The following is a 14,169-nucleotide window of genomic DNA, read 5'->3' as shown; positions in this document are numbered from 1 at the left end:
ACTGAGTGATGGAGCTGCCTGGTTACACAAACGTCCCTCACTTACTTCCCTGTCTGCCGAATGAAGGGTGATGTGCTGCAGGATAACAGTAACTTCAGTCTGCAATCCACCGGGTTCATGTTTTGGATGAAACTGGAGCTTCATCTACGAAAGCAACAATAACAAGCACAACAGCAACAATTTTTTTTTACGTGTCCGGCTCTGGGCAAAGGCTTCAGGGCCTATTCCCAAGTCCCAGTAGTCCTCCTCGGAGCCCAGTAGTTCTCCTACACACCTCCACATGTCACCATTTCGGCGCTAACTCCCACCATCCATAATGATTACATGTTAGGGCTGTCTCATACAGGACTGGTGTACTGGTATTAGTGGGAGTACTTTAATGACATGTCGGCGGGTCATCCGGTACAGTAGATCAGAAAAATCTGCATTTTATGACATTCAAATCCTTAAACTGTTCCCTGCCCCAGCCGGGATTCGAACCTGGGTCCATTAGGACTGCAGGCCTTCTCTCTACCAATTCTGCCACCGCCTCCCCCAACAATTTCTACTACTAGTAGTGTTGCTGCTACTACTACTATTACTACTACTACTACTACTACTACTACTACCTTGTGTACTTATCAGGAAAGAGCGGAAGAAGTGTAGTAAGAACAAGGGATCTTCTAGGTGTCCATGTTGCCAGGAGAAGTGTTTTTTGCTGAGGCGAAGTGTATGGCAGGTAGATGAAGATCCTGCAGCTGTTTTAAATATTGCTTTAATTATACTGCAAGACTTTTTGCCTTTAATTAACTATTAATAATGTTGTCCTTAAATATCTGTCTATCTATTGCCAAACGCCTTAATCCCGTAAGGGGTGGCAGCAAATAAATCGCCTTCATGTTGCCCTGTCCTATACTATTTAACCGCCCTGCCACCAACTTCCATCCTCCTCTCTTATATATCTCTCCACTTCATTCTTCTACCTCATCCTTGGTCTCCTCCTCCTCCTCCTCCTCCAGCTCACTCAAATACATTCTTCTAGCCAGTCTCTCATTCTTCATCCACTTCACATGGACAACCCATCTCACAGTATTCTCTTAACACTTTCAGATTCATATCACCACCACAACACTCCTTTACTTCCTCATTTGCCTGTCTATCTCTAAATGAAATTCCACATGATCTTCTCAAATAATTCATTTCCACTGCTCTCACTTTTGACTTGTATTTATATTTAACTGTCATAAATTTCGTCGGTGCAGTAATATGTTATAATAATACTGAGAAATACTCCCTTTAATCACACACACCACAAACTCAGCCAGGAGACAGGGCGTGTGTGCTGGGCAATCCCCAGGCCCTGTCTTCCCCCTTACCCCACTCAAGCCAACCACCACCAACCGGGCTACAGCAAGGCCCGGTCTCCTCTATTGAAGAAAGATCAACAACAACAACAACTCCCTTTAATTAACTCATTGAAATGTTGACTTTAACTGCCCCAGAATTCGTCAATACAGTCGTTATATTCTAATACAACTGAGATATTTGGCCTGAACGTTTATCAATTTTGTCTTTGTCATAAAATTCTTCATTGCGGTAGTCAGGTTTTGATAATACTGAAAACTGTTACCTTTAATTAACTGTTAAATATGCTGTCTTTATTTATCTGCCGTATATATCGCCACTGCAGTAGCAAAATATGTTTTCTTTAACCTCATCAGTTCAGTGACGTATTTTATATTCCCGCGAACACTAGACGATTTTATTACCCTCAAGCGTAACTTTTTGCAAAGAAAGGATTAACTGAGGCCCCTTTAGTTGAAAAACTCGCTGAAAGTCTGAATAAAATCGTCTTGAGGAATCCAAAACCAAATAAATATAAGGAAGAACACACACAGAGCGAATCACCTGCATCCACCATCTGGTTTAAGAGCGAAACATTTGACTTTGCCCCCTGACACTGACCTTCGACCACTTCCTTTAACAAAACGAAGTAGTTCATTCCTTCCTCTCCCACATCTTTTCCAGGAATCTTGGTCCATATTGGAATTTAAAAAAAAAAGTCAATGATATTGCCATATGACATTGGTCGTTTGCCTCTTGTTCTCCACATGAAATTTTCTTCATTATCAAGTTGCCCCTTAAACATTGCACGAAGTTTGGTCTAAATCAAATCTTTATGGCATAGAATTGTGTCCTTGCCCCGTTACCTACAATTTTGTGTAATCATTTATGAACCATTATAACCGCCACCAGACAACTTGTCTCTTAAGTCCCGTTCCCCTTACCCGCCGCCCGGGGAGTGGGTGAGGATGGGCGGGGCTACAACTTCTGGAAGGGTAGAGGCTTCAGTGACAAATTTCCTGACGGTGGATATACTTGACGTTGATTATGATAAAACCAAATGATGTTCGTACCTATACTCCTTTGAAGAGTCATTTATAGTCATGATCATAGCATTCATTGATGAAAATGTTTTGTGCAGGATATGATGACGAGTAAAAGGGATACGGGTGACAGCGAGGAGCCTTGTTGACCACACCAGGAGGCGGCCCTTGAAGGACCACTCGGCGAAGGCAGTGAGGAAGGCTGGGTCGTCACTCACCAACACCACCATCACAGACCACACCTGCCGTAGCTGGTGGATTGAGTGATCGATTATATTAAAAAGCACGTGGCAGCGTAACTAGCGAGGTTGTTGCCGCCATACAAGACTAGTAAAGACAGAACAAGGATGAGATATTCACACATCTACACGTTTATGTATAATATAAGGAATAAAACTAATAGAAATAGTCATCTAACAATAAAATCTAAATAAAAACATCAAGGACACACCATAAAAATTATGCATACAACAACTACAGTTAAAACTGTGCATAAAAAATAAAGCTTCTCAACAAACGAGCAGGTGATTAATGCCATCACACGTGTCTCCTCTTCAAGCGCTGAGGAGAGACAAATATGATGAAAGTACTTTAAGAAATTAGTACAATCGCCTCCACTTACAACTACTCAGGGGGTGATGCATTAAGGTTCGTATGTGGTACCAGTGTATCTGTTTACATGTGGTGACTGCTGATGTGTTGAGAGGTCGTATGTGGCATCAGTGTATTGGTTTATGTGTCATGTCTCCTGGTATGTTGGGGGTCGAATGAGACGTCAGAGTATTTGTTTACCTGTCATGTATTTTTTTATGTATCCGACTATGGGTATAGAGGCATAGACTGTACATCTTTCCCTGAGACCCAGCAGTTCTCCTACACACCATACACCTCCACATGCTACCACTTTGGATTAACACCCACCATCCATACAGAATACATGCTGCCTGATACAGAATTAGTGTACTGGAATTAGTGGGGATATTTTTAAATGTCAGCGGGTCTTACGGTAGCTCAGAAACTTTAAAGAAATTTAAATCCTTAAACTGTCGTATGATAACTATAACTGGAATATTCCAACACAGTAGACATGAGACATAACAAATATTTTATATCCTTATTATTTTAACTTGGCCTAAAATTGCCATCGCTTCATTTGAAATACAGGTCTTTAGCAAGAAACTAACATTAGAATATGATGCTACATGCTAATACCTGTAACAAAAGATTAACATTAAATTATGATGCTATGCACGAAGAAGTGCTATAAAAAGTGTAAAGCCATTGTATTGCCATTATCTGCCATAGAGGTAGGCAAAATAAGCTACGAAAATATAGACCAAGAATTAAGTCACAAAGAATTGCTATGGAAAGGATGTAGAGATGCAGCTTTGTCTTATTCTGCTATTGAGCTAAAGGAAATAATCAGCAACATGGTAGAAATCCGTACCAAATTAAAGCAGAATGACTATAGTGCCCAAAACACCCCCACTGCACGAGTCCCTGTACTGCTTATAATTGGAGGAGATTGTACAGCCATTAGCAAAAACTCATAGACAATTTCCTGCCAGCATTATGTCCTGTCTCCCATATTTCTCTTTCCTCCCTTAACGTTAAAACCCATCCCCATTCCTCCCTAACGTTAAAAACCATCCTTCCATCTCATATCTTATCACTGTGTGCTTTATACTGCACTTGCATAAAGCCATTTCATATAACACTTTCCATTGTCACGGCTGTCAGGGAAGTTTCCCCGAACGTGTTCCCAGGGGTGAACATTTTGCCAATACTATAATGAACATTTACTAAATTGAACTGAATTATGCAAAAACTTGATTATTAGTCACTGAACCATTTAATAAGAAACTGTTATATAAGCTTGTACAATATATATTGCTATATTTTTGCCTATTACTTCTTTTACCTAGTGACTCAATTGTGTACATATTGTATAATGTAAAGGAGACTTGTCGTACCGATGTGGATGTGATGGAAAGCGTCAAGAGAAACACCCATGGTTTGGCCATGTGGAGATGATGGCAAGCCTTTTGTAACAGGCATGGCAAAGAGGGCGGTAGGTTTTGCTTGTTTGAGCCTTACCTGTGCATGCCTCTACTGAGAGAGCAACTTACCTGGCGAGCTTGGGGGATGAGCTGAGAGAGTCGTGCCTGTGTTGTATTAGTGTCAAGGCCATGTGACACCTCAAATGCACTTAATCCTATGTGAGGACGACGGCTCAGAAATGCCTGCAGAGGAAATCGTATCCTTCAACCTGTCATTTGCATCCTTGAATCTTGTAAGTCATATCCTGCAACCCTATAACTCGTATCCTTCAACCTATGAGTCATTTCCTTCAACCCTTAAGTTGTATCCTTCAACCTTTAAGTCGTATCCCTCAACCCCATAAGTCGTATCTTTCAGCCTTTAAATCGTATCCTTTGGCCCTATAAGTCGTATCCTTCATCCCTATAAGTCGTATCCTTCAACTCCATAAGTCGTTTCCTTCAGCCCTATAAGTCATATCCTTCAACCTTTGTGTTGTATCCTATAATTCTCTTAATATAGTGGCATTTATATAAACTAATTCATTCCAAGTGTACACAATTTTACTTAAGTTAGTGAAGACGTTATTTTCTGGAGGGGATTATGAAGTTGTGTCTAACCTTGCCAATTTGAAAAGCATCTCGTAAGTTGAACGAAATATCCTTATGAAGAAAAAAAAGTCACATAATACAAGAGGTTACAACATTGCATCCCCAGCATCTGATGAGTTATTTTATTTATTTACATTATTTTACTTTATTTTACGAATATATTTCGCACACATCTAACGCTGTTTTTGTTGTTACAGTGGTCCAAGGCTCATCTCTACATGAACCCAGTGGACTGCTAACTGATAATGTCTTTTTCCTGTTGCCCATCATCTCTATTTCTAGGGACAGGGACAAAGTTGAGGGACACTGGAATAACCGAAAGCTGCCCAGGTATAATGGCTGTGAGCAGTGGCGTACCAAGGGAGGGGGAGCCATGACAGAATGGCCGCCCCCTTTTGCAATATATATATAGATAGATAGATATAATTTATCAGTTTATCACAGTTGTAAAGTTTTTTTATCGAAATGTGAGCGTTTGAATTATAGTACTATAAGGTTATTGGAGAGACTGAGTCATAACTCAGGGGACAGAATACTTAAAAATTACTTTAAAATACGAGTATGCTATATTTATGTCGTGCCGGTATACCCATTCCATATGGCCTCGAAATCATCATAAACTTGGCCAAAATGCACAATTTTCTTGGGGGAGGGCTTACAGCGCCTCCCCCCCGGAACCCCCTGGCTGTACGGGCTCGCTGCGCTCGCCAAATCATGGACTGCACAGTTAAAAAGATAAAATAAAAAAAGGCCTCCCCTCCTTTTCAACTTTCTGGGTACGCCACTGGCTGTGTGTGTGTGTGTGTGTGTGTGTGTTAGTCTAAGAAATACTGATAAATACCTTTACTAATAATAAATACATAATTGACAAAATGCTGAAGGATACGTTAGACTCTTTTTCAATATCGTTCTCATATATCTGCATATTTGCCAGGTTTACTAGATGTGTACAGATTCTCCAGTTACATGAACTTCTCTCTATGCACTCCAGAAGCCTTCTTCACGTATACCCATTTCTTTTTTATGTGTACTACTCTGGGCATAGGCTTCACAGCCTACTCCAAGGGTCCAGTAGTCCTCCTACATACCATACACCTCTACATGTCACCACTTCAGCGCTAACACCCACCGTCCATATTGAATACATGCTAGGGCTGTCTCATACAGGACTGGTGTATTGGTATTAGCGGGGGTATTTTTACATGTCGGCGGGTCTTCCGGTAGATCAGTAGTGTCTGATTTTATGAAATTCAAATCCTTATACTGTTCCCTGCCTCAGCGGGGATTTGAGCCTGGGTCCGATAGGACTGCAGGCCACCTCTCTACCGACTGAGCCAAAGCCTTCCCCATATTAGTGATGACTAATCTCTCCAATTCGGATAGCCTCTCTTCAGTTTATATATATATATATATATATATATATATATATATATATATATATATATATATATATATATATATATATATATATATATATATATACTATATATATATTGCTCCCAAGGCCCAATAGTCCTCCTACATACTATACACCTCTCCATGGCATGGGATGCGCTGGGCTATTATTTGACAATAAATAATGTTCTTTCTTGGACATATGGACTAGTTGTTCCTCAGGAGCCACAAAATACGGCTTACATGGATATAACAGAGACACTTACCTATGCCAGGAGGGTGAATGGATTACTGTGACACACCACAAGATAGAACCGCGGACTCACATCAAGGAAGGAGGTGGTAATGTTGGTACCATCAGTGATAAACACCATTGACCTGCGCGCATCACTCAGTGTAGTCAGCACAGACTCCAAGGCATGGAGATTCAGGGTGTTGTTCACTGGAAATCCTGAAATGACACAAATAGCTAATACAAATGAATAAGAAATGAAATCAAACTACAGAAAGAAATATGATCATTTCAGGTGATGCTTTCCCACACTTTCATGTGTGCCTGTCGTATTAACCCAGTGCTGGTCGTAGGTTGCATTATTATTATTATTATTATTATTATTACTTTTTTGTATGGTCTGCATTATGTATTGATGTAAGGCCATTTGTAATAATTCACTTATCTGATATTTCTTCAAGGGTAGGTGAATTTACCATCCACACCATTCCCTCCCTCATAATCACTCTTTGTGACACGCAATGAATATGTGGGCAGTGTTGTGTGTCATAAGTGCCATGGTGATATCTGCTACCCTTGATAAGAAAGAAGTTTGAAAGCTCTAAGAATAAATGTGTTGTATGTACTGTATGTGTGAATCTCAGCTGATACACTAATTCAGTATACTGTACTTGTGGCTACCCCTCTGCCTTAGTGTAAAATATTTACATGTCTAGTTATCGAAGTTGTAGGAACCTTCATCCATTTTAATGGTGCTGCAGAGGGACGCCTTCACGTGGTGGCATGGTTATGACCGGGTTGCTCCGCTGCCTGATCATACAAACGTCCCTCAGTTCCCAACATCTCCCCCAAAAGGAGGATGGTGAACTGCAGGAGAAGAAAGATTTCAGCCTTCAGTCCACTGGGTTCACCTAAGTCTACTAATACCATGTTGGTTCACTTCCTTCTAAAATGGCTCCAAGCTCGCCCAGGGGGCGGAGCATTGGAGTGACGTCGACTGGCTCTGACACGAAACACTAGCTCAGTTGACTCCTGACCATGGTGGAGGGTGGATGGTTGCTCCACTACTCAGACTATGACACTTTCGATTCGGTGAAGTGAGGGAAGGGACTGAAATGTGTGAGGGAAGGTGTGGGGTGTGATGGAAGGTGTAGGGGTGTGAGGGAAGCACGTCTTCCCCTGCTTCATTTTCCCTTGTTATAAATATTTAATTTGAATCGGCGGTTTTATACATTTTCTGTTACTTAAGCCAACTGACGTCACACATAAGCCACGCCTCCCTGCGCTTTGATGGAAAGTGAACCAACTTGGTATTAGTAGACTTAGGGGTTCACATCCAGTTGATCCTGAGACAGCAGCTACTAGTGCTACAACTGCTACTACTACTTCAGTTACTGCTGCTGCTACCACCCACTTATAATACCTCTCAGGTGGATGGAAACAATAATTTCATAGCAACTTAAAGGGCTATGAAGGTACCCTTGGTGATATGCCGTGTATCCGGTGACATCTTGTTCTGCTGTGTCTTATTATCACAGCCCCGTGGCTTGATGTAATGGCATAATTGTAAATACATAAGAAAGTTGTTTTATTGGGAAGATGCATTCAGTGTCTATAATTGGTGATAGTCCATTTGTCCAGTTATATACCCTGTTCACTTTAACTTGGCCTGAAATTGTCATCTTGCCATCTCAAATGATGAGCTATAAAAAGAGAATATACTAGAATTTGGACCTAGTCATGAAAAAGTGCAATGGAGAGAAGGTAGAGCTTTGGTATCTCCTTATTCTGCCACTGAGTTTACGCTAAGTATGCCACAAAAGTATACAAATCTGGGCCAAGTTTAAGTGAACGACTGTACCAGAATTTATGACGGACTACGAAGTTTTCCACATTGCTAGTCCGATTCACTACCAAGACAGAACAAGGTAAAACCTGTTGAAAAAAATAACGAAATAAAAATAAAAAATAAACGTACTAGTTACGGTTTATGATTGACTGTGTCCAGTATTTGAATTCGAATAAACACTTTTTGCCATTTTAATTTCAACTAATTCTGGCAATATGTAAATGTCAGGACTGAAATCCCGGCGGACAACTCATCTCCTATGTCTGGTACTCCAGGGTACCATTTGTCTATTTTACCCATTTTTAAACCTGGACTCAAGAGTATCGTCCTGACAGTCTTCACCTGTTGATGAGAAGGAAACATACTGTCTGTGCTTAGCCCTTCCTATTTATACGTGACGACGGTCCAGGTCCGTCTGAAGCTGTTTAATCTCACCAGAGAAGCAGCTTTCTAAATGAGGGAATAATTCTTCTTGCCTTGTTCTACTATATAACTTTTTAAATTCTTATACAACTTAAGAAAGATCTCTCAAATTCACAGGTTTTGCCATGGGTTCATCTACCCCGACCAGTCTGAAAGCTCTCTCCCAGTCTGAATAAATTAGTCCGTAGCTGGCATGAATGAACTGTAAAAGATGTCCTCGGGATGAAAGGGTGAAAGAATTCCTGAAGTACTGACCGGTGTGGTGCAGTAGGGGTGTGGGCGACACCAGAGCAGCAGCCAGTGTTCCTAATAAGAGAGGACAGACCTTCATGTTTACCACACCGGGATCTGTAAGAGATAATATGAGAAAAAGAGAGAGACAGATTATTACAAGAAAGATAGAGACTGTATGGTCTTGAATTGTTCATGCCTTATTCCTTACAGATTTTGGTCCTCAGTCATTAAAGTATGATATATATATATATATATATAATATATATATATATATATATATATATATATATATATATATATATATATATATATATATATATATAATTTCAACATCCGATATCCAAAATAGTCGTAGTTGTTGTTCCCTAGGCAATCTGGCCGAACAGCCCCGAGTCCCTAAGGAAGGCCACGACTGAGACAGGGCTTTCCCACAGAGCTCTCAAGGAGTGTATGTTGTGTTGTTGGCGTAGGTGATTGTGTGCATTGCAGTCTTCCATAATGCGCTTAACTGTGTTGCATCCTGGACAGGTATCACCAACGGAGTCATCCAGCCTCTCCTGGTAACTTAAGAGGGCTGGAAGATGCCCACATCTCAGCCTGGCCAGCTGGACCATTTCCTCACGAGGGAGATAGGACTCTGATGGGTGGATATCGGTGTTAGGAATCTACATTATCATAATACAGTGCATAATAGATAGGTTGTTTAAAGTGTGAATTTAATGAAAGTCAAATTAGCTGTGAGAAAGGAAATGACGTGGCACCTCTCTGGAATGTCTCACACAGCAACAAACAGTTGTTTGCACGGGTTTAATGAGAGACATACTGTAACATCAATGCGACCTTTATCTGTGCCTGAGAATTTTGCGATGTTTTTATCCTCATGGTAAACATAAACATGTGGTGGGGATGTGCGAGTCGTGGCATTGCCTTCGTTATCCATTTTGTTTGGTTGTTTTGTCAGGTTCACTTGGAGTTCTTTGTCATTATATGAGGGAGTAGTGGAATATGTTTTATGTGGCCTATGAACTCCCTGAAGTAAATTTTCATAAATATGTAAGGCAGAGCTAGTCCTCACTTGCTACATCAGAGGGTTTCCCAATGATCATCAGTATCATCTAAAAATGAGGTATTTGCTTCTTTATCTTTACTTTATGGAGAATTTTGTGTGTTTTGTTTGTTTTCTTCTTCTCCTACTTGTGAACTGGCAGTCGTCGCTAACAGTATGTCCTCTGTCACTAACACTGGTGGTGTTGACAATATTCCCATTATATCACTCAGCTAAAATAAACTAATTTTGCTAGGGTATGGTGTTATGGAACACTTATTTTATGTATGTGTTAACTGTATAGATGAATAAATGAGTAGTAATAAATGAAAAGATATATATATATATATATATATATATATATATATATATATATATATATATATATATATATATATATGGAGCCTCTGTGGTACAGTGGTAAAGTGTGCGTTTTCGTACACTGAAGGACGAGGGTTCACGGCCCGCCAGGGTAATAAACTTCAGGAACGTTCTTTTGGCCACGTGCTGCTTGGCGGACATCAGGGGTGGTTGAACCAGTGTCACATACTATAAAGTATGCTTGCACCCAGTCGGCCTGCGCAAGCCGATTACACTTGGTTCACAGACTACATACTCATCCAAAGCCACTACAACACTACAATTACACTTATAAGCACTTCTCACCCTACATACCGGTACAATCTCTACCAGACCGACTAAGCCACTTGGTAGAGATACATTGGCTGTATCGCTCCCACTTCGTTAAGGATAGGCCGGTCCTGCAGTGGACACTCAAACGGCTGATGAAATGAGATGATATATATATATATATATATATATATATATATATATATATATATATATATATATATATATATATATATATATATATATATATATATATATATATATATGTAAAGGAGGTGATTGTACCTAATGTAAAGTACTGGGAAAAAATAGATAAAAAGTATAATCACCCACTTAAAAGGCAGATGATGTCACTCTCGGAGAATCAGAGATGTGTTGATAGATGTTGTCACTCTTGGAAACTGAGGGCTGTTCAGGACTGTGTTGATAGATGATCTCACTCTTGGAAACTCCAGGGCTTGGTAATAGATCAGGGTTGATTGAAGTGAGGCATAGCCTCAGTCATATTCGAACCATACAACGTTGAATTCCCACTCAATAACTCTTGAGAATATATGAGTATGGGTAGGAATGAGTGAGTTAAGACGAGTAACAAGTTGTGGGCGAGATGCTTGGGTCAGAGGTGCGTGGTAGTTTTGTTTGGGTTGTCTGACCTTTTCACCTCTATGTCAGTGTGGTGATGAAGCAGACGGAGATGGGGGGTTGGAGAGAATGGTGGGGTCAGAGGGTTGTAGTTGTGGTTATGATTTACTTGTTGGAAAAAGGCTGCCGCTACTTGTAGGTGCGTGTAGAAGATTATAGAGATGCCTCGTAGGCTTGTTACTTGTAGTTAATCATAGAACTTGTTTTTCCTCACTCGTAACTCGGTGTTCTTACTGTATACTCATTTGTGGTTGCTTGATCGTAGAAGTGTTGGCTCGTAGGCACTGATTCGTACTTTCGCGCCATCAAAATAATATATCAGGCTTGATAATATGTTATATAGTAGCTGTAGTAGCTATGTGAGGAAGCAACTTCGGTTCACTTGTAGTCGATGACAGGAGAAGTTAGAGATGGATACTGGGTCTTGATTGTAGTTTTATTGTCTTCAAAGGGAAAGCTCAAGTTGAATGCGGTGTGTATTACACTAGAGCGTTTATATGCTAGCTAACTTCTCGCTAGACCCCTCTTCTCGCTCTCTCACTCGACAACCTCTCGCCCCTAGAATTGCACCTGGTTGGTGCAATTCTAGGAAACATTTTTGGATTGGCTACAGAGGAAGACCTTCAAAAAATAAACAACAGATTTAATAAAGTATCTCAGGCATTACCATATCAAAATAAGTTCTTTGTCGGTCAAAACACGGCAATGAAGACGATCGTGAAAAATCTAAAAAAGCAGAAATTATAACTCACCAGAGTGTGGACAAAATAAACGCCATGGAAGGAAACATGACACTTTTCTAACACTTCTCAGTAATCACGGAACATACTGATACAATTATACTCCAGTTAGATAACACTAGAGTTCGTTACAGGGCATTTATGCAAGGTATTGCAAATGCTGGTAATGGCAAGGTCACTATTGACCTACTTCCAGTTAACGATCTACGTCAGATAATTAGTCAAGGCATACATAAACATGGTTTGAAGCCTTTGTTCCTGGGTAGGAACTTCATGTTGTATTATCCATATTTACAAGCAACCCTAACACCAGCATCAGTAATAGTTCATGTACCATTCATAACGTACGATCTGTTCACAGTCTATCAAATATACCCCTTCCCTTCTGGGAATAATGACACTTTGGTCATCATCAACATCCACACAAACACCGAACTCATCAAGGTCTCCAAAAGAGGGGACACTGACACTTTCACCAGTGAATCAACGATTGAACGAAAGTGCCGTACATCCTTACATGCTGTTCACCTTTGTCCTGCGTACATTTTCACGTTTCAGCCTACTGGAACAGTCCCTTGTGAAATGGCTATCATAAGAAATCATGACATTCATGACCAGTGCAACTTCACATTTGCTCCAGATAAACCTGTACACCATCAATGCATTGGACATTCACAGATTTTTTACTTCACTCATAACATATCAGTTTACATAATTTGTCCAAGTATACCACCATCTCATACTTCAGGATCAGGATTATACATAGCACCAGACTACTGTGCTGTACATACACCATCCATGTCCACTTTATTTTTTATTTTTTTTTTTTTTTATGCGAGGAAGAAGGAACCAAAGGCCATGAGCCCGCGGTAACAGTTCCCTCCAAGAGAAAAACAAAATACAATAGAGAGCCAAATTCAAGATCCAATCATTTTGAGATGCCTGGACACACTACGTTTGAAAGACTGGAGATCATAGGCAGCAGGAAATACAAACAGAGGGAGACAGTTCCAGAGCTGACTTGTTGCATAAATGAAAGACTGGGAGTAACGGTTAACTCTTGCATTAGAGAGTTGGACAGAAAAGGGATGAGAGTTTGCTGCCAGACGGGTGCTACGCACCCGTCATAGAGGTGGAGGAATGCAAGCAGACAGTTCAGAGGAGCAGTGACCATTAAAGTAGCGATAGAAAAGAGATAAAGATGCAACAGTGCGGCGAAGAGACAGAGGTTGAAGGGAGTCAGTGAGAGGAGGAGAGTTAATGAGACGAAAAGCCTTTGCCTCCACCCTATTGAGAAGAGCTGTATGTGGGGAGCCTCCCCACACATGAGAGTTGTACTCCACACAGGGGCGGATAAAACCCCTGTATAGAGTCAACAATTGTGCAGGGGTAAAGAAAGAGCTGAGTCGGCTTAGCACACCCAATCTCTTGGAAGCAGATTTTACAAGAGATGTGATATGATCTTTCCAAGATAAGTCCCGAGTAAATGAAACCCCAGGCATGTTCAAGGATGATGCAGGATTAAGCTGAATATTATTAAACATTAGTGGGTATACCTGTGGAAGATTTTGTCGGGTTGATAGGTGTAAGAACTGAGTCTTAGATGCATTAAAGACAACCATATTATTTTTACCCCAGTCAGAGATATGAGCCAAGTCAGACATTAGGTGTGCCATAGCCTCATCCCTTATTTCTTGAAGTAACTGTTGAGATGGGCGTTGCGGGAACCGAATGGAAAGGTGAAGGGTGGAGTCATCAGTGTATGAGTGGATAGGGTTAGATGTACAGCTTAGAAGATCATTGATGAATAAAAGGAAGAGAGTTGGTGATAGGACAGAGCCCTGAGGAACACCACAGTTGATAGATCTAGGAGAAGAACGATGGCCGTCTACAACAGCGGCTACAGAACGACCAGAAAGGAAGCTAGCGATGAAGGCACAGATAGAAGGATAGAAACCGTAG

The 14,169-nt window shown here is 40.7% G+C and overlaps 1 protein-coding gene across 1 annotated transcript in view; it reads right to left on the bottom strand.

Moving 5' to 3' along the window:
- The window catches only part of LOC145396951 (uncharacterized), a 119,200-nt gene that overhangs the window by 79,358 nt on the left and 25,673 nt on the right, over nucleotides 1–14,169 (bottom strand). Inside the window, exons 4-7 of the mRNA XM_080270185.1 lie at nucleotides 9,172–9,264; nucleotides 6,739–6,863; nucleotides 4,496–4,609; nucleotides 2,397–2,617 (exon numbers count right to left, since the gene is read on the bottom strand). Coding sequence (XP_080126311.1) covers nucleotides 2,397–2,617; nucleotides 4,496–4,609; nucleotides 6,739–6,863; nucleotides 9,172–9,264 — 553 coding nt within the window. The remainder of the gene's footprint in view (nucleotides 1–2,396; nucleotides 2,618–4,495; nucleotides 4,610–6,738; nucleotides 6,864–9,171; nucleotides 9,265–14,169) is intronic.

The sequence above is a fragment of the Coenobita brevimanus genome, chromosome 40 (genome assembly GCF_032717465.1).
Source record: "Coenobita brevimanus isolate Jiangsu-jjx chromosome 40, ASM3271746v2, whole genome shotgun sequence".
NCBI lineage: Eukaryota > Metazoa > Arthropoda > Malacostraca > Decapoda > Coenobitidae > Coenobita > Coenobita brevimanus.
This window is presented reverse-complemented; position numbering and strand designations above follow the sequence as displayed.